Source organism: Ornithodoros turicata, chromosome 2, assembly GCF_037126465.1.
Source record: "Ornithodoros turicata isolate Travis chromosome 2, ASM3712646v1, whole genome shotgun sequence".
NCBI lineage: Eukaryota > Metazoa > Arthropoda > Arachnida > Ixodida > Argasidae > Ornithodoros > Ornithodoros turicata.
Genome location: NC_088202.1, coordinates 40,788,274 through 40,815,275, shown reverse-complemented (window position 1 = coordinate 40,815,275; position 27,002 = coordinate 40,788,274). Strand labels below are relative to the sequence as shown.

The window sequence follows — 27,002 nt, the reverse complement described above, 5'->3', positions numbered from 1 at the left end:
CTAACTTGTCTCGTATCGTTCGGTATTTTGAGCACTTCTAGTTCGTCTTACCTGTGAAAAGAATATTCTGTATGGAAGTGGTGGAAACGTAACCCGGGTGTATAGCAACTCTTTTGTCAACGATAATGTGACGAAAGTGGATATAGAACTGGGTTCAGGGTTCACGTGTGATACTTGAGGTATTGATGTGGTCAGTTCATGACATACAGTACTCGCAGGATGTGGTCTTTACCATAGTAAACATGAGCCCTGGATGAGCTCACGAAAAAATGACTCGTCGGCGTACCAATTCAATTCCCCGTTCCCATTATATGGACTGATTCCAAGATGCCCGAGTCGGATAATCAAGACTATGTTCGTGATGTCAGTGGTCGAATCCAATATGATAGGGGTGTGCCAATGTTCTTCACGAAAGCCACCGTGCGACACCTGAAGGGGGCGCCAATGGCAGTCTTGGTACCATATATATACTGCGTGGCTACTGCCATAATTACTAGGGCTGGCTTTCGATATATCAACAAAGTAGGACGTTTCAGGGGCGCGAACAAAGAGAAACGACATAAACTGCACATGGCCTGCCATATTTTTTATGTATATGATGGTGTACACAAAGGTGAAAGTATATGCTGCAACCACTCGAGTCGGTTCGTGTAGAAACCTGCGCGAGACAAGTAGACAGAGTGGGTCCTATACATATACAGGGTGCTTTGGTTTTCAGTCCGTTACAGAATTCTTATAAAAAAAAACACGAACGCAGCATAGATGTGGCTTTCGCTGTTGAATTCTACGGCAAGGCTGACATGCTCACGAAGAAAGTATCCATCTACAAGGTGACAAATTACCTAAAATTCATTAATTAACTCTTTGATAGGGGATATAGGGCAAAAGCGGGATAGCAGAATGAGAGGCTATCCTAGTCGAAAGCCATTCCACGTTTAAAAATCATGAAACACGCACCTGCGTTAGGATACCCAGCGACCTTGCCTAGGATGCCAACCTTGGTCTGGCAGACCTTTCCTTTTACTAAATGTATATCCCCCCCCCCCCCGAATTTTGATATGCAAATGAGCCGAAACTGAAAAAGCGCGCCTGAGAAGCGCATCACCTTCGCCGACGGAGGCTTATCAGGCCGGAAAAAGCGGTTTATCTGGCTCGCAGGTCGGCATCTACTCCAATCATCTCCATTGCTCCAAATCACGTGGCCCTCTGATGTGAAATGTGGGCTGTACCTCCTGCGTTCCAGGTCGTCGCAGTTTTGGTTTCGGCTCATTTGCATATCAACATTCGGCAGTGGATATCTTCAAGCACGTGCGTGTTTCAGGATTTTTTAAGCGTGGAATGGCTTTGAACTATGATGTTCTCTCATTCCGATCTCCGAATTTTGCCCCAAATCCCGTAATTAAAGAGTTCACTAATGAATTTTACGTAATAGTCATCTTGTAGGTGCATACTTTCTTCGAGAGGATGTCAGCCTGGCCGTAGAACTCAACTGCAAAAACGACATCTCATTCCTTTTTTTTAAATAAAAATTCTGTAACGGATAAAAAAAAACACCCTGTATTTCATGTCTCACAAAATCCTAGCCTGCTAAAAGTAGAGAGACAGATTGCTTTCGCTGAAACATTTCCCCCAACATTTGTGTCACAGTTTCGTCATGAGTGCGAGGCTGAGCCCCAAATTCCCCCGGCCCCTTTGAAACATTACTACACACATGGCTTCATCACCAAAATCTACACTACTTTCTTCACATTAATATGCAGAGCAAAAAACAGCGATATTTGATTTGCGACGGTAACTTCATTTCGTCAATTTTGTCGCGAGCCTGCTCTTCGCTTTAGGACAGCAGTAATATTTTTGAAACGCGATGCTGTTACTACTTGGTCACTGGTGTGATGGCTGTGGTCTTGATTGAAACCAGGTGTGGGCATTGTCTATATCTTTGCACTGAACGCGTGTGTTGTCATCAAGCAGCAGTTCTAGCTATGGAGGTATTCCCCTTTACATACTTGATAACAACGCTCCCTTGGGGAGATTGCTTTTCTTATATGCCATACCACGCGAGCAAACCAGAAACTTCGGAAGAGTCGAAGGGGAGGGCAGTACTGTTCAAGTGGGCTTATTTGAGGTTGATTTTCAGATCACCTTGATCATGCTCAAAAAGACGGGCAGAAGTTAGCCAGCGGCGAGAGCACTCCACAAGGCCGTACAATGACTGCTCGTGGCTAATGTGCAGTCATCACTGCCTGGAAGCCAGAGCGTCGAACCGAAATGTTTTTCGGCTTGTTTCGGGTTCGGCCGTAAAGGTTCCGTTCCGGTTCAGCTCCGGAGTTCACATATATCAGTTCGATTAACCGGTTCAGAGGCTGTAAACCGGTTCGGAACCGGTTCGAGGTTCTAATATGCTACGAAAGTAGAGGTAGCCACAAAAATGATACAAGATCTCTTAGTTACGTTTATTATGCATTTATTTATGTTTTTCGACCAACAGGACCTCCTTTCATCCCTTCCCCGAGCAACGTGGCGCCAATCCAGACAGGCAGGCCGCTCGAATCCCAACATCACCCCCCACTACACACCAACCCGAATCTGAACGGGTATCCCGAACCGGTAACCGAAGTTTTTAGATCGGTTCGGTTCCGGTTCAGCTCCAAGATGGCGCTAGTAACTACGGTTCAGTTCCAGCTAAAAATTACGGTTAATTACGGTTTTCGCTTCCGGTTCGGTTCGACGCTCTGCTGGAAGCTATCCGTTGTCCCATGGTGGGGTCCACCGAAAGCCAGTCGGCTCCGGCGAATCCACGCTGAACATGTGTTGCAGTACAGCTTTGCACGCAAACGTACTCAAGAAACAACATACACGAACTGGTGCTAGAGCACACACACACACAAAAGAATGAAGCACATCGTTAACGTTGATTGGTTTTTTTGTTCTTTTTCTCCGCTATCGCAATCCGCTTGCAACTAAGACCTCAAGCGAGATACGCTACGAATCCTGTGCTCTCGTTAGTATTAGAGGCAATGATGAGACAAGAAAATCCTTGCCTCAATTGGACATTTAGGAATGCAACAGTTTTACTGTGGTACCAAAAATATTCGTACGCCAGACGTGAGCTGCAGACCTGTGGGAATAGGGGAAGCATATCGCCGATTTGGATATTCGAATACGAAGCAAATAGCTGTAGAACCGAAGCGAATACGAAGCGAATAGCTGCAAAATGGAACGGTTTGCACGCATAGGCAGAGTGGAAATAAAGTGCAAACGTACAGGAAACGTTAGGAGAGAACATTTAATTTGTAGCGCTATACAAGCCCCAAATCTTTGACAGTGGGTGAAGGTGATTATTCTCACTCAGAAGGAGTGATTCAGTGATTCAGAGTTGAAGGTGATTCATTCGAAGCCGAAATAGAGTTTCGCCACCTCATGTTGGGCTAAGGAAAGGGATAATTCCGATCTACCACTGGCACTTCTCCAGCAGTTTCGCTGTAGATTAATTGTTTATTCTTGCGTTGCTTTTTACGTGGCAACCATTCGAAAATATTCGGTATCGTAGAGGCATTCGATTCGATTCGCAATTCGAACGCCGATTTTTTTCGTATTCGGCTCGGAATTCGAATCGAACATATAAGTATTCGCTTCGATATCCGAAGAGTTCGAACAGTCGCACGGCACTAGTAAGCTGAACGAACTGCCCGTTACACTCTGGGGAATAAAAACACTCTGGGGAAAAAAATACACTCTGGGGAAAAAAAAAGGGGAGTAACGGGGGAGTAACTCCTCACTTTTACTCCCCCTTCCCTATAAGTTACTCCATTTAATTTCCGTTACTCCCCACATTCGAAATTTACTCCGTTGCCCAGAATTCTTACTCCCTCCTCTAACTCCATTTTGCTGTGTTACTCCCCACACTTAGAACTTACTTCTTTGCCTAGAGTTCTTACTCCCCCTATAAGTTGGCTACTCCATTTTGTTTGTGTTACCCTCCCCACTTGGAAGTCACTCCCATGCACTAACTTAAACTGCTTACTCCGCCTAGACAATGCTTAACACTTCCTGTGATTGCGGAGACACTTTGCTTCAAGTTTTCCAGGGGCTCCGCAAGTATTTTTTTGAGGGGCAGCAAGCCCTGTCTGGGGTGAGAGTGGGACCTGATATCAGCAACTAATTAGTCATTCGGCCTGATATCAATTTAATTTGTAAATGAACACAGATGTAATCGTTTATTGAAGAAGAAGCAAAAGAAAAGGAAGGAGGAAAGGTCAGACAGGCCGAGGCCGACTTTCTATTCCCAAAAGAGAAAAAAGACACAAAAAGGAAAAGAGAAAGTGGCGGGCGGCGATGGGGTGGCTCAAAGGCTGCTGAACAGCCCAGTGTCCTTCAGGTAGCGCAGGAGGGCTCGGGTGACTGCCCACTGTCCGGAGTGGTCCCAGCAGCGTCGCCAGGGAAAGATCCCTGTGTCCTAGGGAAGTGAGACTTGAGGCGAGAACGGCTCGGGGGCCGGCGTACCGCTTGCAGTGCAACAAAAGATGGCATATGTCGGCGACTGCAGGGACACATCGCGGACGTCCGTCTATCCATCTTAGAGAGGAGCAGCGGAGTCAGGGCAACATCGAGGCGTAGGCGATGGAGGATCGACTCCTCCTGTCGCGACAGCTGCTGGGAGAGGGTGAGTTCTATCCTCGGGTCGATGGAGTGGAGGAACGTGTTTTCCGCTACAGCGTTTGAGCTAAACGCGAGGGTGCTGCGAGACGTCTGGCGGCGGATCTGTATCAGGCAGGCCGATGGAGTGAGAGGAATGGTGGTGGTCACAGCGGTGGCAGCTGCCCCGTGCGCGCCTCTCGCCGCAGCGTCAGCGTGGGTATTTCCCGGCAGGCCGATGTGGCTGGGGACCCATTGAAGCCACACGCTGTGGCCGGAGGCGGTGAGACGGCTGTATGTCGTGAGGGCTAGGGAGCAGATGTCTGTGACGATCTTGGAGCAAGGAGAACATAATATTTGCAGCGCCGCCTTGTTGTCCGTAAGCACAGTCCAGTTGTTTGGGGGCCTCGTTGATATAAGTTTCAGGGCTTCATTGATGGCAGCGAGCTCTGCTTCGGTGGAGGATGTCTCGTGAGGAAGCTTGAGTGCTAGTTCGTAATTTTCAGAAGGCACAACAACGGCTAGAGTAGAGGCGCCCGCGGAAACCGACGCGTCCGTGTAGACGGCTAGTCTTCGGGAATGCACGTTACTAAGGTGTTCCAGCACGAGTTTAAGCAAAGCGACCGGAGCGTGGTTGCCTTTTTTGAAGGCGCCAGGTATGATGGAGTACACGGGAGGAGTAGCGAGGGTCCACGTGGGAGGGGGTGAGACGGCATGTTCGAGGGCGAGGGAATAGCCGTCCTCAGCCGCAGAACGCATGACCCGAAAACGGACGATGGGCACTCCATGGTGATATCTGCCAAGTAGTGGTGCGGGTGACGTGTCAGGTACCTTGTGTATATGCGGAGGGTCTCCTTGTCACGCAAGGTGGGCATCGGTGACTCCCTCGCCTCTGCGAGAACGGAGATGGTCTCTGTCGTCTTAGGGACGCCCAGGCAGACACGAAGGCTGCGGGCCTGGAGGTTGAGGAACTCCCGTTCGCTAACTCTGCCTAGTCCAGGTAAGATGGGGAGGCTGTAGCGCAGCGTTCCAAGTACAAGGGAGCAGTGGACAGACCTAAGGTCGGCACACGTAGGGCCCCACGACATTCCAGAGACGCGACGAAGAACGCTGGCGACGTTGTTTACCTGAGAAGAGAGACATTTGAAAGAGAGACATTTGAGCTGCTTCAACCAGGTCAGGCCCCTGTCGATAATGATGCCCAGGTACCTGTAGCTCGGTGCAAAATGCCCTGGAGACCATGCGACGTGGAGTGGGAAGCTGCGGAAGGAGCGACGGGTAAATGCCATGGCGACAGTTTTGGTTGGGGAGACAGACAACCCACGATCAGAAAGGTATGCGACGATCGTGTCGAGGGCTCCTTGGAGACGGCGTTGGATCACATCGCGGCGCCGGCTGTACGTCCAGAGGCAGATGTCGTCCGCGTAGACTGTGGTGTGGTCGCGTAGGAGGGCCGGTAGGGAAGCCATAATGATGTTGAAGAGAAGAGGGCTAAGCACACTACCCTGTGGGACCCCGCGGCAGACGGAGAAGGATCGGGTGTCACCATCAGAAGTGCGAACAAAGAAGGACGGTGACGAGAGGAAGTCCTGGATCCAGAGGAGCATGCGACCGCCCACACCAGCCTGCTGCAGCGTCACCACGACAGCACTGTGCAGCACGCTGCCGTAAGCCTTCATGACATCCAGGATACCGCTGCGGTAAGCCGGCCATCGGATTGAGCTTGTTGCACACGGGAGACGAGGTCGACGACGTTATCTATGGCAGATCTTCCCTGTCTGAACCCAGCCAGTGTTTTCGGGAAGTACCCCGTGCTTTCTAGGTACCAGTTCAGGCGTGAGAAGACCATTCGCTCAAGGGTTTTCCCTACGCAGCTGGTGAGGGCAATCGGTCTGAACGAAACTATGTTATGCGGTGACTTTCGGGGTTTGAGAATGGGGATCACCATTGCCTGCTTCCACTCCATTGGAGGGGAGCCTGAGAACAGAGTGCAGGCCAGAGTGCAAACACATTCTGAATACCAACTCCCGCCCTGCGACTAAGGCTGTTCAGCGATTACGTGTCAGTTTCGCCATGCAACACTCCGTGATGCTGGAAAGCTGCTAGTGGCATAACAACACGAAGACGAGGACACCTCATAGAACATGGAAATTGCCATTGCACACCCGGAATGAGATTGTCACAGGTCATCCAGCGGCAATGAATCTCAACTGCTCAAAGTAACCGCTCGCTCCCTGCACAGAACTTTGCGAATACCGGCGTTAACAAGCTGAATCACCTCCTGCACACTGCGGCTCTGCTCTGCGTGCTCTCGTCGACAGCGAGCAGTCCACACCTGCTAATTTATTTCTACTACCAAAAGCACAAAATGCCGCGTATCCCGCTGCAACAAAGGGATGGGGCAGAGACCACGAAGGTGCTCCACTCAACATCCGTCAGACTATAGAGGCCTGCTACACGATGCCACAGGGCACCCGGCAACAAACATAAACTAAACGCATCTTGTTTTCTTGGAAGCATCCTTGTACAACAAAGTGACAATGCGGGATTGAATGGTCTACGTCGCCAACCAGTCAAGACCGCATTTACTGGTACAGCAATTTAAAAGATTTCATAATTTCACCTATAGATATTTTGAAGATGAGGAGGAGGAACGCCAGAAGAAGGAGGGAAGTGTAGGAGAGGTCCGGAGGGCGCTTTCAACCACGCGTGGTTAAAAAAGGCCCGCTTTAACCGGGAAAAGCAAAAAAAAAAAAAAAAAAGAAGCAGTGTTCGAGATATTTTCTAACTCATTTATGGTAATAACGTTTACCCTGAGCGAGATGGTTCAGTAACTAAAAAAAAAAAAAGAAATAGAAAGAAAGCCAACTAGTGTTTGCGAATCATTCAGATCTCCTTTCATTATAACTAGTGCCTCGGGTTTTCGGAGTTTATTACTTTCAGAGAACACCGAGTTTTTCGTCGTTTACTTCTTCCGTCCGAGTTAATACCCGAAGTAAAGAAAAAAGAAAAGAAAGAATGAGAAGCTTCCTCGCGAATATGTTCTTGGAACACAACTTCACCACATAACACGCTGTAGGGCAACCATTGCTGAGAATGACACCGTTATCACTCGTGCTTTGATGCTATTTGGCTAGGAGCGTGTTGGGGGATGAAGTTATGCGGCATAACTTGCAGACAACGATATCTCTATTGGTATCTTCGACTGGCTGTACCAATAAGCCAGAGCGCTACGAGCTGGAGGAAGAAAGGAGACGGAAGAAAGAAACAACTGGGGGCCGTCAGTGCGTTCCGTTTTGCCCAATCCAGAGCCGTATATTAAAACGGAGTCTGGCCATTAATGGGTCATGCCTATACCTGAAGCTCCACCCACTTTTTCAGCTTTCTGACCAATAGAGTCTTGAAATATGGCGCGCTATCAATCAACCTATCCTCACTATCCGTTCCCCTATCCAACATGGGCAGCGCCATTTTGGGTGGCAAGTGGATTGGATGGGATTGAAATGGATACCTCTCGCTATCTGCAGAACTAGTGGATTTTTTGTGCAAATTTCATGAACGCCACCTAGTGTGCGTGAGGCACGTCGGGAATTGTCGTCTGCTTCCGTCGTTGTACAGCTGCCGGCAGAACCATCTGCTGGGGGCACATTCTGTCGTATGAACAATTTTGAAACAAATCTACATGAATAGTTGGAATATAAAAGGCAAGAATTATTATATCCATTAAATCCAGCAATTACATATAACAACAACAACATATATATTGTGATGATGAAGTGGGGAAGTTTTCCAATTACATATAAGATTGTACAGCACAGTGCCGTTTTTTGTTATGATTTCGTTGTGATCGCTGTATTCACTAGGCCTAACGCCGGCGACAAAACGTATTATTTTCGGTTACATATCGATGGGTGAGCATCAGTTGAAACTGATTTCCGAGAAACGTATATGAGGATGTACATTTGCAGCGTAGAATCAGAGTAGTCTGTGAAAATTTTTTGTCACGAAATCCCCGCTTCACTGTGTTTCTTTTCATCGCCATTTTGGGTGGCAGTGAGGTGTTATGATGACCCCCTTGATAAAAACCAAACCAATCAGTGCAGCGAAACTGTGATTGACAGGTCGAGCCTCTTTTTGTGACTCCTCCCAATGGCCAGACTCCCTTTTAATATACGGCTCTGGACCAGTCGAAGATAGAGCGCGCTCTAGTGGCTGCCAGTCGAAGATGCCACAAAGAAGCTACACAAGGGGCTGCTTGGCACATACGTCACTGAAGCATCTAGGGGTCTGTGGTTGTTTGCCATTGTTTGCATCGACAGAACTTTTGTGGAAGTCAGCAGGTCGCCATCTCAGGCAGGTGGTTGAGTCACGTCAGATAGAGAGATTAGGAAAGATGCATGCTAGCACACCCACCGCGATGTTCTCGCACACACACTCAAGCAGCACAATGTACTGAAAGTCGAGTACAATAATGGTGGACGGGTAGCTGGGAGGCCTTGAACAGACTCGTGAAACTATTAGCCAATTCAGCTTGTTGTTTGACTGCAGGCCACTGCAGTGCGCCGGTGTAGGGCCCGTGCAGGAAAACTGCGCCAGTACTGCTTACACCGACCCGCCGAGCAGATCATGCTAGATAGTGCCAGTGTTGACCAAAAACTCATGCAACTGATGTACAAGATGGAGTCGCGGCCGCAGGACAACCACCTTAATAACAACTTGAAACATAAAATACACGACAATGTCAGAATCCACATTCATACCATCCGAGTCCGAGTCCATCAACGTCCGAGAAGCGTGAAACAATGTCCACGTCGTATAGTTCTGCACCTTCGGACACTTCGAACCCCTCAGCATAACGCCATGTGCAACTACCGCTACTGCTTAAGCTGTCTGAACTTGACGAACTTGACTCATCCAAAGCAACCAAGATCGCAGTTGGTTTCCGGTTCCATGTTCAGCAAGTGTAAACCATGGAAAGGAGGGCGAGAAGGAGCGGAAAGCGGAACTTGAGAGCTCGTGTTCCGGTCCACACGGCCGATATTCTGGGTGTGGCCCAACCTGCAAGGATCCAGTGCTCGCGAGCGCGCGCTGCACGCGAACGACCAGCTGAACATGTTGCATGTTGCCCTGAAACGACCAGCAGAACGTGCCCGCTCGAGCCAGTGCAACTTTCTGCACAAAAACGACCAGCTGAATTCGTTCAAGCACGGCAGAATTGCATGTATGCAGATAAATAGCTTTGCTGTTCGTTAACTTGTACGCTGCTGTGTGCTCTGGGTCAGTGGCTGTATTAAGACATGTCGGCGTGTGATTTTGGGGTGGAAATTCCCATACGTACTCAAGAGCGGATACAGAACTGCCATGAGAGAGGGTGGGCTTTCAGATGTCACACCGTAGACGTTCCAAAGCCACGCATACCGGCGCAAGCAGTTGTCGGAGGAGGAACTTCTCCAGTTGAAGCATAAGTGTGTTTAGGCGCAGCGACAACTGTGTGCGATAGACACTTCAGACAACTCAAGGAGATTGTGCTCACCAGCAAATAAGTTAACGGGCCTCCCATTCCCCTCCCTCCCACTGCCCTCTCCCCCGACCAACGTACCGCCAGCCTAGGAAGGCAGACCGTTCGCCTGCCCAACGTTATACCAACGTTAACCCCCCTCCCCCTTTTTGGTGGGCGAGAGTGTTTGACGAAAGCGACAGCACTGACAGCACTATCTTCGTCGATGGAGACCGCGCGCTAGACAACAACAAAACGTATAATACCTACTACTCTCGAGGTTTCCGAAAATATGGTGCAGCGGGCCAAGGAGAACGACAAACATAGAGGCTCTCAGCGTGCAGAACCTCAATGCACATGTTACCGACACAGCGACTGACCTCGTACTGGCCAGGTGCAAATACACTTTAGGTGCACACATTTGTGAAGCAGCACCCGTTCACGGTCAGAAAAAAAGCAGAACAGGTCTTTGAAAACCCTTTCAATCGTGAAAATGTGGACGCAGCAGTAGAACTTCTTCTGAATGGCCAGCTTCTTCTGCTTCCTCTAAAAAGATGTCCCTGGGCATCCTTGGGCAGCGAGAGTGTCTCCGGTTCCCTCCGGTTTGCTAAAAGTGTTCGTGCTGGCGTTCTCTACGGATACGATCGGTTCGATTTCACCGTCTTTATTAACGGTCGGGAGCTGCCAGGTCCGGTTTGCTAAAACTCTCTTCTCTCCATCAGTTTTCCCGTACAACTTGTCAGGCCCACAGGGCGAAAGGAGGATAGGGCATTTGGAGGCTTGCCTGGTTTCATGATGGGAACAGCTAATGCCTGCTTCCAGGTAGATGGTAGAGATCCCTGCTGCCAAGACGTATTATACACATGAATGAGAGCTTGGAGTGAGCGCCCATCAAAGGTTTCGCAGTCTGGCATAGGTGTTTCTATCAGGTCTAGTGGACGAGCACACGTTCACAAGTTTCAACGCAGTCTTTAGCTCGATTAAAGTGAAGTCATGGTCCATAACCTCTGGTGTACTAGGCCAGTCTTGGTGAATTTCAGTCGTCAAACCCGGGACAAAACTGCTGTGTACCGGAGTCGTCGAGGCAGACGCCGGTGTCGTTAGTACCGCACAGAAGTCCGTCGCAGGCGTGCTTTCGTTTACTCCCGTAACGATAGTCAATACATCGTTCAGATATCGGTTTGTCTTCCAGATCTTTGTGGCCGGGTCAAACGGTGAGAGGTGTTGACAAAACATACGCCAACGCTTCCGGTCTTCGTTCTTAAGTTATCGTTACTTCATCCGGCGGTATGCCACAATGTCAGTAAGTCACCCTGTCCGACGAGCCGTTCTTCCTGCTCGGCGACGTGATGCCCTAAGGTGGCTAATTGCTGGAGAATGACCGACGTGTCCTGTTACCCTTTTAGACATGACCACCGCATCCTGAACGCCGCAACTAATTGCTTGCGAAAGGGCCTCTGGTGACATACTGGTGTGCACAGATGTTCGGATGCTTTCACGAAAGAGTTTCCAGTTCGTGAAAGAAATCAGTCCAGCAGTTGCTGAGAGGGGCAGTCTATCGTGCCGCGAAAATGTCGCTACATCGGGTGTCCACATCCGTAGCGCAGGATAAGTGGCGAAGTATGTCCGTTGAGCACCGCGAAAGATCCAATACATCGAGTGACGTTGATGATCGCATATCAGGTGGCTGGCGATTGTACAGTAGACACATGTGAGCATTCTCCATTGCTTCCAACAACCTCCGCCCTTCGGCTTCCCCAGGCCGTACGATGAGCATATATGTCATCCAGCACGAGCGTTGGGGATTCTAGTGAATCGAGTAAGCGTTCGAGGTCACTCCACGAAACCTGTACCGCGAGACGTATATTGATACTGACGACTGCTAACAGCATGGGCACAAGCCACGAATGAATAATCTGCCCATTTCTTACACTCCGGGCGGTGAACGAATACGACGGAGCTTATGGTTTGCCTGATGATATAGTCTCTTAAGGCAGTAGCAACAATACCTCTGCACCTCTGGACCCACGACATAATAGGAAGCAGTTCTCTGCGTACGTCCGAGAAATCCGTCTCACTGCTTATCCGGAAGTGCGGCGCTTCTCCCAACCATGCCCCGTGAAGGATCTCAACCGAAAGCTATCTACCCTTCTTCACAGACTCCGATGCAAGCCTTTGCCATGACACTAGCCTTTCGTTATAAACTGGGCTTCGCGTCATCGCCACGCTGTGAGGCCTGTTTCTGTTTTGGTGACCTGGCGCACATCATCATGGACTGTGCAGAGTCTCAAGCAGCCAGAGACACCTTGATCTCGAGTTTCAGTGCCTTATCACTTCCCTGTGGCTCTCTAGACGAGATTTTGTACCCGCAGGGTCCCACCCACATCAGTAGAAAAGCGCGAGACGCGCTCCTAGCTTTCGCTTCCTCTGTGGGACTGTCGTGACCGCTTTCCTTCTCTTTTCCTCCCTTGACTCTTACCCCCCCTTCTAATTTCTTTATCTATGTTTTTAATTTCTCATTTCATTTAATTTCTGATCCTCTATACTTTCTCTGTTACTCCCCCTTCTCCCCCTCCCCCTTCACAAAGGAGTGAAACTTGCCGCCTTGTCTGAGCAGGCAGACCTCACTCCTCTTCCTTATAACATCGCACCACCACCACCACACCAGCAACAATACTGACGAGGAGCTGGCTTCTGGACATCAGATGCGAACAGAGTAGTCATTCTATTCGCAGTTCTGTGGTAGCGGTCGCAAGCTAGGCAACAAGTCGAGTACTCGCTATCCGTTGCGTGTAAGGGATGCAGTAGGTCTTGCTTCGAAAGAGGTGGCGCTGCAATGTGCCCAGAAGATATACCCGTAGACATCAATGGTGGTGGTATGCCCTGTCGCCGCAAGCCTCGGGCAATCTTGTGGGGTCGTAGGCTTGCCAATTGAGATGGTCACTGTGGAGATCGTTAGACAGCTCAGTGTAGACGACACTCGCTGGCTACGACGGAGGCTATGCAGCTGCAGCGGGGGCCACAGGGGACAATTGTTCTCCCCGGCACTAAATCAGGGAAGAGACTCCCGCGTCTTGCGCTGCTTAAAACAACGATGTGCACGAGTTGACTGCCGGGACCGTTACTCGTAAATTGGGAGTGAAGGGCGGAGAATTCAGAGGAACTGCTGCTGGTCAAAATTTAAACCAGTTCAACCAGTAGCTGATGCAGTTTGAACCAGGGCTGCCCGATTGGTGGTCCCAAGTTAGGGTTGTGGCCCAAGTAGTTACCCTTTTAAGGGGTTGCAGAGGCGGAAAAGGAAAAATCGGATCTGGACAGCGTCGTCAGAAAGTCGCGACTCGACTTTCCTCAGTCACGTGTTGTAGTTGACTCCTATAAATATAAGTTGTAAATATCCCTCGTACATCACGGGAACTTCAGTCTCGGCTCCAGTGCAGCGAGGACAGGTAACAGGTCCAATATCAACCGGACCCGGGAACGACGATTGGGAAGAGATCATTAACGACTCCTCTAGGTTTATCATCGTCGGGGACTCCGGCTGGCGATCATCATAATATAAAATATCATCGCATTTCTACTGTCACATTTGGATCTGATGGAGGAGCTAAAGAAGGGAAGACTGTGGTATCCGGTGGTACCTTCCCTTCCTGATATTGGATCACTGAAGACAGCCGAATGTGTCGAGCTCGTCGAGAGGATTTCGTTGACAAATGGGAGATGCGAGAATGCAAGATGCAAGATTGGGGAGGTGCAAGAATTGGAAAACGAGTTTAACGTCATTCAAAAAAGAAACAAGCGTTACAGAAAGCAGCAAAATGCAATTGGAATGTATCTTCCAAAACATACTTTATTTACATTACACACATGTAAACGTTACTCTGTTCATAAAATATCGAAACCAGTTGGAACACAGCTCTGAGTGTCATATGCAGTGGCGTATCGACGGAGGATGAACAGGCTTCCCGCTGCGGAAACCAGAACGGATGTGACAACAGACGGTTTCTTCTTCGACTTCAATGGATTGACTGAAATTCCGCTCGGTTTGAACGTACTGTGCGCGTGTGCGAGTGCACAATTTGTCTTCTAGATAGCCAGATATCGTGTAAGTGATGGGTGCATAGTTTTACGAATGTTGTATTGTAAATGCGCTACCGTATATTCTAAAGAGCAAAAAAAAAAAAAAAAAGAGAGAGAGAAAGAAAAAAGTGCTGGGCAGCGAACTACCACAAGCATTTCCAGCTAGACTGGAAAATTTGTTTCAAAGATGAATTTGCGGGTGATAAAACAGTGTCAGCAACACGTTGTGCCCATCCCCCACGTTGAAACATTGGATACGCCATTGATCATATGGACCGAGCGACGTGGAAGTACAGGCTACATGTCTAATTCATACTAAAGAAGAACAAACGAGCAAAAACCAGAAAACACTACGTAGAACGCTTTGCATTGTTCAACAGTGACACCGAGAAAACAATATTGCGACATCTACGGGTTTCACGAGGTTTGGAATGGCGAGTAGAGTAGGAAGCCTGAAGATACAAAAACGATGGTACACATTGCAGCATGCTCACAGAAACAGTCAACAACTTTGTCCACACGGAAACCAACCTTCGAGCCGGCGACCTGTCCCGTAAAAAATCATTCCCTCGCACTCTTAAAATTCATTATCCACGTAAAATAACTGACGCCACGTGTAACAGTCAGCGAGCAAGCATATATGTACACTATTCAACAACACATGTCATGCAAACAGTCACTTCTTATCAAAGACGGAGCCTCGAAAAATGTATAGTCTCCAAAGATTACATAAATATATATATAATTCTCTGAGACTCATGCACCATATAATACACCAAGCGAGAGATTGTATCGCACCATTAGATAGACATTCGATAGAAAGCCGTTAAACATAACGCCCTATGTATTTACATCAATGGCTAAATACGTTATGTGAACGATTACTGGAGTCGCCCTCGCCTAGCGGTAATACAGCATGGCTCTTTGGAAGTCCATCGAAGAGTTAACTCTTTCTATGGGATGGCACACTATTATAAGACAACATTGCACGAGATGGCTTCGCCGCTTCCTACAGCTTGCGCCTTGATGGAGCACCAAACACGGGGTGCCTTGTTATATAAAATGGTAACCCTGTGCACCTGTGAGACATCCGAGACCTTTAACTCTCGAGAAGACGAATTAAACCCGGTAGAAAGCAACACAAACGCGAGGCATGATGACACTTAGAATACTGCGTGCGAGCGTAAAACTGGGCACAAACACTTAAGTGTGTGTGTTTATGTTCCTTAGTTTCCCTTTCGTTCTTAGCTCTGCAAAGTCTTCGAGTGTGATGTCGCAAAACACCACCTCATTAATTCGTGACAGGGTTATTACTTTAATTTTTGAGTTTTAAGGTGCCGCAATTGTTTTCCTTTCGCCGCCGCGCAGCTGGACCAAGCATGGCCGCCACAGAACGGGATTGCTTCCGTGGATCCGTCGATTCCACTACATTCCAAATTCTAGAGGCCTTCTCTCCTTAGTCTGAGTAGAGTGTCTGGAACGCGTAAAGCAGTGCAATCGCAGGATCCACGCAAGCGATCCTGTTCTGTAGCGGGCTTGGTCCAATGGCGCGGCGACAAGGGGAAAACGACTGTAGTACTTTCTAGGTTCGTATAGGATACGTTAAAGTCACATACAAATCGCCGGAACACCGTAATGTCGAAAGATCAATATATCCTAGGAATTTTCAGATCGATACTCAAATCTGCGTAGTTCTTTTTCAAGGTTGTTTCGACATTACGCTCGACTTGCGTGAACGTTATTTCAAACGGTGCGCATGAAGAGCGCGCAAAGCTGTGTATCGCCTTAGCTAATGTCCGATCGTGTCGACGTCCTCCGGCTGGTTTAGACGAGCGAAACAAATATATCCGCAGATTTCGAAGTAGTTTTTGACTTCGCGATCGTCTCCCTCCAGTTCAGCGCCTAAAGAAAGGAATTACCATCGCATTGACGTAACTTGATGAAGGGAAACTGGAGGAATTCTCGTGACAGGAAGCTTTACTTCAATAAACCTTAGCCCGTGCTCAGGACGGCTTGAGAAATATGCAACGCAGGCAATGCACGTTATCATTTCCCATAACGAGGCACCCTGTTTCCTGTCTTTAAAGAGGAGCAACGAACTACAACATTTGAGCGCGCCGACGTCCCTGATCCAGATATAATGTTCGTTGCTTAACGTTGTGCAGGTTTGCTCAGCAGGGAACGAAACAATATCTAAACGTTTTCTGTACCAGTCTACAATGTTAATTTCAACTACGTCTTATTCGCGAAAAGCGTCATACAGGAATCGCATACAACATTTGAGGTTGATGTTGTGTAACAGAGAAATATCGGGCAAACTTGTGCGTATAGTCAACGAATGTTCCTCTAATGTTCAATAGGTTTTGATTGAAATAACTATTTTAGCGCACAGCGTGCCTTCCATCGAGCAGTATGGCAGTATGAGATATACTAGAGCTACCCCTTGAGTACGCTCAAACCTTCGAATTTGTTCTTTGAGTATGCCTAACTGAAGTGACGCACCTGTTTGCTCCAAAGTGCCTCATGAAACAATCAGACTCGCACACCCGTAGAGGGTAAAAAGCTGGGGCAAATGAGACATTTGCTGTTCACCGTGTCGCCCCTTAGCCGGGCCCGTCAATCCAGTGATCGCAGTAAGATATGAAAGCACATGCAGATCCAGTACATGTCTGACATTGGCAAGACTCGCGATACACTTTGTGAAAACACTTGAAAACTTCACTGCACATGTAGACACTTAGACGACAGAGAAGTTTCTCTGTTAAACACCTACAGTATTACATTCTAAAATGTACTATGACGTTAATGCATTAACATTCAGCACAATGGTTCAGTTTATTCCAACGTGCTCCCAAAATGTATTTTAACAGAAAGGAACTGGCTCCTACAAGTGTCACCAAAAAAGAGAGAAAAACTGTAGGAAAACTCAATTTGTCTAAACTTGTTTGTTCACCAGAGCATGCGCACACCTTTTGCACAGGAGACTTCAACAAATCGAGGCGAGATTCTTCATCAGATCAATATATAGGGAAAGCAAGGTTTTCCAAAGCACTAATTCATTCTAAATCATTCAATGAGCCAGTAAACTGAGTTTTCAGCCTCCCAACGCTACTACTGCTAATCAGGACTGCAGTAATGGAAACCCGTGCATATTATTACAACCGAAAAGCCGAAAGTGACATTAAACTTCAGCACAGAACAAGTGAAGAAGAGGTTGTTTTTCGTTTCGTTGTCAAAACCTAAGACGAAAACTAAACCTCACATTTGAGAACACAAACATGGACAGTTGTCATAAGAGGGACAGTAAAAGTTGAATGATTTCAATAGGCATCTCTTTTTTCTTTTTCCAGCTGTGACCTAACCTTCTCATTGCAAGTGGCTGACATGTGTATGTTCTATAATTTCAGGAGAGCCAGGTACCCTATAGATAGAGCCACCACACCAAACTGAGTAAGGAAGGACCCGCTGCACCCTGCTTTGTTTGCTTGCGTATAATGTTGAGGGTCCTTGGTCCTGTAATAGACATCCTCTGAGAAATCTCCGTACCCGGCAGCGTTGCGGGCCGATACTCGAATGGCGTAATTCGTGCCGTGGTTCAGGTTTTGCAACGTGTATTGGATGCCATTACCTGAAAGAGGAGGAAAAGCGTTAGTAAGTCAAAGCATGCTAAAACCATTGCGCTACTTCTTTACCAGACTTGTATTCTTGTGTAGTTGCCATATCCCACGTGTCAGCAACTGCCTTGTACTGGACCTTGAAGCCAACTACTTTCAGAGGACTTTTTCCGGGGTGCTCGATCTTCAGAACCAACGTGTTGGGGTTGGCATCCACTACCCTGACTTTGGGTGCCTTGGGAGCTTCTGCAAGAATTGCAATGTAATGGATAATTTATTACCTGTCCAAGCAGATTTATGTTTTGCGAAGCGAGAATTTCCAAAGATTGAGTTCCGCTGTGACATGCTAAAATGTTGATACTTCCTCGTTTCACATCTGCGAATAATATGGCGGTGGCGAAAGGGCTCGCCGTGGTCATGAGTGAGGTGACAACGGTCGGACCAATGATTAAACTGGCCCACCGTTTCGCTTTCTTTAAAAAAGAATGAAGTGACACTAAGCATTGCTCAAACTCATCGATCAGTTTATCAGGTGCACCCACACACTATATCTCCGCCATATACAGCGTCTTGTCACTACGCAACGAAATTTAAGGCCCTTAAAAAAGGGCAACCATGAGCGGTGCGGCGTGACCTTGGAGGCCCTGCACAATCTCTTGTTGTTGTTGTTGGTGGTGGTGGTGGTATGATGTTAAGGAAGAGGAGTGAGGTCTGCCTGCTCAGACAAGGCGGCAAGTTTCACTCCTTTGTGAAAGGGGGAAGGGGACAAGGGGGAGTAAAAGAGAAAGTACAGAGGGTCAGAAATTAAAGGAAATGAGAAATTAGAAACATAGAGATAAAGAAATTAGTAAGAAGGGAGGGAGAGAGAAGGAAAGCGTCCACGACAGTCCCACAGAGGAAACGGAAGGTAGGAGCGCGTCTCGCGCTTTTCTAGGGATCTCTTGTTATGACGTAATGTTGGGGGCTTAATCGCGTGCACGTTTAACGGGCTAACGAGTGGCGGGAAATTCAAAGAGACGAGCACGTGACACATTGTGCGTGGCATATGCTGGGCTTCAAGTGTCGCGCGAGGACCGCCGTGCATGTGTTTTATCACATACCCTTTTAAGACGGGTGCCCCGCCCCTCGTAAGACGTGCAAGCGACTAATCCGTCTGACGTGGCGTCAACGTAACTTCCAGCCGCGGGATCGCATTTTGCACTAAAGATTCCTCTGCTACATGGACAGGAGTGCTCTCCAATGTACTGCTACAAAGACAAAAGCGTGCTGGGCGAACGCAATGCATTCTGAACAGGTCCTGGTCTCACGTCGCAGCAAACCGGCAACGTACACGTGACCTTAAAGATGGCCGCGTCCGTGATCGGCGGCCAAACTGTTTGTAAACAAAGCGTTCACTGTTTCTGTGCGTCGTTTTGGACGTCTTTCGACACCGGATACTATGTTGATCCCATAATCCCGTATTAAACGCGCAGTTCTGTACATGAGGCCTCGTACTGTTCACCACTTCCCAGGATGCGACGATGACCCGGCGTTAACAACAACAATATTATTGCGAGATGAAAAATGGGGAAGTTCATCGCCAGGGGCGATACCCTACCCCATTGCTGGTGGTGATGCGGGGAATAAAGTAATGCAGCCCTTTCACAATAAGGATCGAAGTCATGTGGTATCCAGAAAGGTGAAAAGAGCGTTGCGGGCAGAGCGTTGGTGGGCTGGATGTGGCCAGGGACCAAGCAATTTCGTGAGATGCGGGGGGGGGGGGGCGACAGTCCAGCTCGTTAAGGGATCCGGAGAGTACGGTTCGGGAAGGTTGGTAGTGTAGGCAATGGAGAAGAATGTGCTCTAGATCTGCTACAGCACCGCAGTGACTGCATTGGGGAGAGTCAACTTGTCTCAAGCGGTAACGCTACTGCTCTGTAAAAGCCACATCGAGGAGCATTCGATGAACTAATGCGGCATCTTGACGAGACGTATGTCGAGGCATGCGGAAAGCGAGCGGTGGATCAACTCTGCTCAGCATTGCTAGGGGGAGAATGTCAGCGGTCCATTGGCAGGAGGCCAGAGGAATCACGAGGCGTCGAAGTACGGAACGACTATCTCCTCTCAGCAATGCAATACGCATCCGTCTCCGAGACGAGAGAGCTGCTCCTGCGGCGCTGTCGGCCTGTTCGTTCCCTTCGACACCGCAATGGGCTGGAACCCATTGGAGAACCAGCCTGTGCCCTGCTTCGTAGACAAGGTTGTAAGCCATTAACACATCCATCATCAACGGTGCGGATCAGCCTTCTCTTCTGGCGGATGCCAGAATTTTCAATTGCTTGCAGCGCGGATGTAGAGTCAGTGAACACGACCGATTCCCGCGGGGTAAAATCAACGATGTGCTGCAGAAAGAAAAGCCGATGAGCCGATGCGATCTGCTTAAACTAAGGAGAAATCGGTTACCATGTCGCGGAAGAAGCACCGAATAGCTTACGCTGCCAAATTCCGTTCACTCCTGGCTTTATGCCGACGGGAATACATTAAAATGTGCTGGACCACATGCAAATAAAGTCACATGACCTCAAAATGACGTTGCCTATGACGTGTAACCAGGACAAGATGACAGTTTTGCGAAAAGAACCAGCCTGAGGGCAGTTACAAAAATGGCGGGTTGACATCTCCCCTGTGGCTACATGCACGCCGCAGCGCTATTTGCAGCGAACTCTCTACGTCACAGAGTGACCTCAGAGAGTCCCCTCATCCACTTATGCACTCTTTGAAGGGGTGGGAGGGGTTTCTAGAGATTCTGCAGATCAAACACTTCTCTCGCACGCTACAGCTAGGTGAGCTAGGATGCGCAATAGCGCATGTTACTTGTTGTACAACGCGCTGCAGTCAAAAAGGAAATATTTCTGGAGGGGGCTCACGGTAGGTTTCGTTCGGCGCCAGGTGGGCTCTGTTCCTTTAGATTCACTCCTTTGTTTACTTATTACTCCATTTTTATTTTTTTGTAACATTCACTCTCACATCCTTCTTGGGGATGAACTGAAATCTCACGAAACTACATCCCATATTTAACGCCTCACGTGTAGACGACGTGTCTAAGCCTCTTGTACCATGCCACCGCTCTCCTAGCGCCCGCTCCGAGACTCGAGCCCGTACCGCGGCACCGGTAAGTGGAAACGCCAACTGAACCGCCGAGAACAGTCTCGCTCCGTACTCAATATATTTTCCCATTTTCTGTTGCAATATGGCGTCTCCTAAACACTACCTTCTAGAAGGATTTTCTGCGTCAATTTCTTGTTCCACTGTGTACTGCCGGAATAGACAGAATGGCGTAGATGCAGGCTAGCTGGTGGATCATGTCCATGATAGGCAATTCTGAGCGATGGGCAACACACGTAAATAATGCAACACAAAGGCTCGAAAAGCCTCTGAGCCGTCGTGTTGTGTTGTTTACGTGCCTTACACATCGCTCAGACTTGCCTACCATGGGGTAGTGCCGGAACGACGTTTCCCACAACTCCTCATAAATTCGACATTCGGATATCATTTTGAGCTATAAGGTGCGTTGAGTACGCCACAGACCCAGACCCGAAGGCGCCCTCAGCAGACGACTACTGTACGAAGCCGAATTCGAGTAAAACTGACAGCAAAAAAAAAAGAAAAAGGAAAAAAAAAAAAGACCCGCAGCAGCAGCATTCGAGTAGTCTTTCTTTTCCTTTTTTTCACCCGGAGCCTACACGAAGCCGTCGGGAATAATGCCCCGGCGGTGTGTTGGACTTCCGGGAAGTGATACACAAGGATATTGAGTTACAGAAAAGAGCTTCAGGACTCCTTACAGTACGAATCAAGCCCCTGACATCATTGTAACAGTAGATAGACGGTTCCCGCCGCTGTAATCCTTTTCATCGATGGCTAATCCTATAATCCTTTTAACGTTCATAGAGATATCACCCAGCGCACGGGATGCAATATACGGGAGGACGCTTCGTAGGCTCCGTTAGGTTCAGACAGAAAAAGCTTGCACTGTGTAGCGTAAGGGTGTTTTTAAGTAATTTAAGTTTTAAGTGTTAGTTAATTTTAATTTTAATTTAAGCTACGAAAGCAGCATAGGCGCCGTTTTTGCAGTTGCGTTTTGTCTCGAAGAGAGTATAACTGTACTAGATGGCTAATTATCTAAAATTCATTGCCTTACATTACTCTAGAATTAGGGGCTTTCGTGTAAAACTGAGATGACATCACCCGGTGGTCGCTTCTGTATGCTGTTGACCCAACACTATTCTTTGAAATGCCAGGCGGTTTCCCTCGCCTCTTTACCTCTCTCGTACGTCGTTTACGACTCAGCGTCGCATTCACCCCTGCACTCCAGTATAGGCTGGGCCACAGCAACACGGCGCTGTGTACAACTTGTGGTGTCCCGGCAGCAATCCGACACATTTTAGAAGACTGCAGCCAGTACGTATGCGAGCGACGTGCCTTTAAATGTCAACTTGAAATGCTCGATCAGAGGCCATTCAACATCTGCAAAGTTCTCGGCCCATGGAGTAACCCTCATCATCAGTGCCTCAGACATCAGTGCCGTGCACTTGGCGCTTTTCTTTCCTTTCTGAGGGCCACCGGCCTCCTTCACGAACTGTAGGGATTTCCTTCCCTCCTCATCCTCTCATATGAACCTCTTTGGAATGGGGTAGGGTCCTGCACTCGACGCAGGGAAACATCCCACATCATCATCATCCATTCATCTATGTTGTTGTTGTTGTTGAGATAGGGGAATGGGAGACAATCCTTGTTTAATCCTGAAACGAGCACACGCGCTGAAATAGCCATCGCCGAATATTGCTATGCAAATCAATCGAAAGCAAAACACCGCCCCTCAGGAGCGCATGATCTACGAAATTGTTGGCTTATCTTGGCACAGAAAACGACACAGAGACGACGACAATAAGAAGGACACAAACCAGGCATCGACGAACGACGCTTGGTTCGTGTCCTTCCATCTGTCCTCATCTCTGCGTCGTTTTCTGTGTCATGGATCTTCACTAACTTGCCCAAATCTATACCAATGGGCTTATCTTTGCCAGCAGATCAGCATCTGCTCCAATCACGTCCATCACTCCCAAGCACGTGGTCCTCTGAGGTGGAACAAGCGTAGTCGCTTCTGATGTGCGCGCTTTCGTTTACGGCTCATTTGGGCAGCAAAATTCGGCGACCGATACTTCGATGTACGTATTCGTTTTCAGGATTTATTTTGAATAATGCCTCCCGTTCTGTTACCTCACTCTCGAAAACCCCTAATTAAGGGGTTACGTACTGAATTTTAGGTAATTAGTCGTACAGTAGTTACGTATTCTCTCCGAGAGAACGTCCGCATGGCCGCATAGCCCACCTGCAAAATTTGCATATATGCTGCTTTCACAGTTTGTAAAGAACACATACACAAAAACACCCTGTGTGTTTCCCATTGTAGCGGTTGATTCTCGTTATCTTCTGGGGATCGTAGCAGAGCACAAAAGACCCTCCATAGAGGCGCTGTCGCGTTGGATGTCAGCCAGATTTCGTACGCTCATTCGGAACGCGAGACCACCGATACAGGAAGCGGTACAAGATCCTCACACGCATTATCTTCCACGCTAGCTCGGAACCACACTCGCGGCTTTGCCAGTTTTCCCTGTTCTTGGTTTCCAACATACAACTAGACAGCCATGCCGAGTAGTTGGTACATATCCACTCGTGGTAAACGCTTCTAGTCATTTCCGTAATCTTTCCTGTACAGTAAAGTTGTGAGTTCAGCCTGAGTTTGTGCCTCTCCTTTGTCCTCGTCCAATTGGCTGAAGTTTACCGCGAATACAACCAGAGAAATACAACGAGTGCACTGAAACATGGCGATGTGAAAATGAAAACTGTATCCTCGCGCTATGGAAGTTGGAGACGTCTGGGAGAGGGAGATATGCGGTCCCTTACAGGAGGCCATGCAAGAGAAAGTACGCTGTAACGGTAAAAATAATCTAAGCCGGTGATTTTACTGAGAGACGCCGCGATTTGAGGGGAACACGCGCGCGATCACCGAAAGCCCGGTTCACACAATTACATTCCAATGCGTGCGTGTGTACGCCTTGCAACGCGTTGACATGCGTTGGGCTGTTCATATATATGCGGGCACCGCTAAGCCCTGACCAATGAGCGTCTTTATAGTCCCTGCGGGAGTTGTCGTAAAGCCACGGCCGCTTCTCAAATGAACCACGCATCTCTCTTTCTGCACTATCCATCGCAGTCATGTCGAGAACAGAGAAGGGCAGTAAACATTCTTCTTCATCTACCTGGAGATGTGATGTGATAAAGAAAAAAAAAATGGGGATGTGAGTTTCAACGAAGTCGAACTGGCTACCCCAGTACCTGGAGAGCGGCCTATTTTGGCATCTCCTTGCGTTCTGTTGTGCGGTGAGCCGCACAGGTTGGTTACCACGGCAACCGCATGCGTTCGCACGCACTGGAATGCAATAGTGTGTACCATGCTGAAACTCTCACAATTCGAAGATGCAACATGTTGCGCACGGCACTCAAGATCCACGGCTGTTTGCTTGCTTTGGAGCAAGAAAAGGGCCGTGGTACAACCTTTCCTCACAACAGACTATGCACATGAGGGCTTGGAGCCCGGGATGATGAGGCACCTATACTTGCACAGACATGCTTTGACTTAAAAGCTGATAGTCTACCAACGCAAAGTTTCTCGAATTTGTAGAGGAATCACAGCACGCCGAAAGGTGTACGGATCAGTACACAGGTCAGTGAAATTGATATGTGCACCAGACACAGTGCGTCAACCTTATATAAAATAACTGCTCACCTCCTTCCTTCAGCGTTATAACGTGCTCAGAAGCACCCAGGTCATTGCTCACTCTGCAGGTGTATTCGCCGAACTGGTTCTTATCAGTTACTTTAACCTGATCAAAACACAAATTACGAGCCATTAATAATCGTGCAACATTTCTTTCTGTAGATTGTACCTACCTTGAGAGTGCTGGAACCAATATCGCCAATGATCTCGTGCTCGTCGTCCTCCGCGATCCCGTCTCCATCCTGAAACCACTGGATCATAGGCACCGGTGAACCCTCAGCTTCGCAAATCATGGTTGCCGTCGACCCGGGAGTCGTGTATGCTTCCTCTTGGACGGGCTGCTTGAATTCGGGGCCGTCTAGAACACATCACTGAGCGTCAACCAAAAACCACCGTGCTAGACTTAAGAAAAACATGAAATGTAGTCCGGCAGAAGAAACAGGGTTACTCCGTCGGAGAAATTATATTGCTACGCCACCAGGTGCCGCCTGTTGGGCCCCATAGGTGCTGCATAGTTTTGGGGCAGGCTCACTACTTATCTGACATAGCTATTGCAGCCAACAGAACAAGCCTACGGCGTGGCTTACATGTGCCGTTCTTATGAAAAACACAAATATACTGTAGGTCCCTTTGCGCCTATATTGCAGATAAAACCAACGCAATCTCAGACATAACTGCGACCACCACTCTTCGTGATAGAGTGCGCGAGCGGACCTGCCTCGTCACCCACCCGCCCTCACCTGCTACCACTACCACCACCAGATCGCAATGATCGGAAAACCGACCTCAGCACTCAGACCAACATCTCAGTAATTCGTGTGCCGCTCACTATAATTGAAATCCGACGAGTAAGTCACGGCAAACAAAACCCAGACATCACCTTCTGCAGCGCGTCGACAACGTCTGAAACTTCGTCGCACATCTCGGGCATGTACCTCTCCACGAGCTTCTCTGCAGCACCATCGGTCCGCCGCTTTCCCGAACCTCGACGCCGCAGCGTGTCGTCAATGGGTACAGAGTTGGGTACGCCATTAGTACGTACTTTCGTGCCTTCAGTACATTAGTGCCACGATCGTATTCGATACATCGCGCGTAGAGAGGATGCGCACATCGGCCGACGTCGTGCGGACTCGACGGTACTGTTCTACACGAAGTTCATGACGTGCACCCATGTCCGTCAAACTGTGCATGTCCGCAAAAAGACAACTGCCAAACGAAGTTTAAAAGCCTCTAAGACCTAGTTTCATTTATCTTTCATTCCTTTCCTATTATGTAAGGCTGTCATTCCTCCATGCCGCGCACAAAACAGTTTCTACGTGAAAGATCCCTCCCAGAACTACGAAAGCGGGGGGAACACTGGCTGAATGCATCCTTCTCACACAGACCGTAAGGTTCCCCTGCTGCAATACCAAAACGTGCTACGTGAGTGAAGTGTCACGAAACACAAATCGCTTTCTCGTACGATCTAATGGATAGATCCGTCACTGCCATATCTGTGTAGAGCACCGGTGGGCTACGGAGCAGGCCTACTAAGACGACGGCGCTAGCTAGTACAAAATATTTGGAATTCTAGAGGAATAGCAGCAGGGAGTAACTCACAGAGAACGTTGAGCTTCAATGTCTTTTGATTATAGCCAGTTAAGTGCGTAGCGGCCACGAAGGCCAAGCACGTGTAGTTGCCCGCGTCTTGTCGTGTGAGGTTTTTGATGAACAGCCCTTCTTCCGTCATCTTGTATTTCTTGGCTAGTTTTTGCGAAACGAGAAAAACGTTCCATCAGGAGATCATCCACAGGTTGGCGCACTGATCCAGAAATATGCTCTCAGCGTAATACAGCCCAAACATTCAGAAAGTTGCTACACTCACGGTCTTTAATGGGAGCACCGTTCCTGTTCCAAGAGACGTCGGGCTTGGTTTCAGCATCAACCTGGCACTTAAGTGTGAAATCTTGCCCTTCAGGTGCCGACTGTATCTCTTCTGTTCCCTCGAAAGTGATCGCTCCTGCAAAGAAGGGGATCCGAAGTCAGACTTGAGAAAGATGATAGCTATGATGAGTTAATTTTCAAGTTGCCTAGTTCGGCCAATTCTAGATGCATGAACGGCCAAAGCTACTCGGAAAGTCGTTCATGAATCGAGGGGTTCGTATATCGACGTTTCGAGTTAACTCAAGGGAGGGAGGCGTTAAACTGAACTTGCAGGTTTACAGAAGTTGGTAAAAAAAAATACACACATGAAACGACTTGCTCGGGGTAAATGTTAATACATTGATGGGAAAGTTGATATGCACACTGCCTGGATGTTCCTAAAACATATTTTAGGGCCCGACGGGGACGCAATCCTCAGTCAATTGTCGCCGTAGTCTAG

The 27,002-nt window shown here is 48.4% G+C and overlaps 2 protein-coding genes across 2 annotated transcripts in view; both read right to left on the bottom strand.

Annotated features, from left to right (window-relative positions):
- Positions 1–4,374: 4,374 nt before the first annotated feature.
- Positions 4,375–6,314, bottom strand: LOC135384552 (uncharacterized). Its single transcript, XM_064613748.1, has 2 exons — positions 5,467–6,314; positions 4,375–5,431 (listed from the first exon to the last, which is right to left on the bottom strand). The coding sequence occupies exons 1-2, from the start codon at positions 6,312–6,314 to the stop codon at positions 4,375–4,377; spliced, it is 1,905 nt and encodes a 634-aa protein (XP_064469818.1).
- A 7,645-nt stretch (positions 6,315–13,959) lies between these two features.
- The window catches only part of LOC135385322 (hemicentin-1-like), a 269,101-nt gene continuing 256,058 nt past the window's right edge, over positions 13,960–27,002 (bottom strand). Inside the window, exons 4-9 of the mRNA XM_064614575.1 lie at positions 26,505–26,639; positions 26,240–26,383; positions 24,814–24,998; positions 24,650–24,746; positions 17,902–18,069; positions 13,960–17,837 (exon numbers count right to left, since the gene is read on the bottom strand). Coding sequence (XP_064470645.1) covers positions 17,605–17,837; positions 17,902–18,069; positions 24,650–24,746; positions 24,814–24,998; positions 26,240–26,383; positions 26,505–26,639 — 962 coding nt within the window. The 3' untranslated portion in view covers positions 13,960–17,604. The remainder of the gene's footprint in view (positions 17,838–17,901; positions 18,070–24,649; positions 24,747–24,813; positions 24,999–26,239; positions 26,384–26,504; positions 26,640–27,002) is intronic.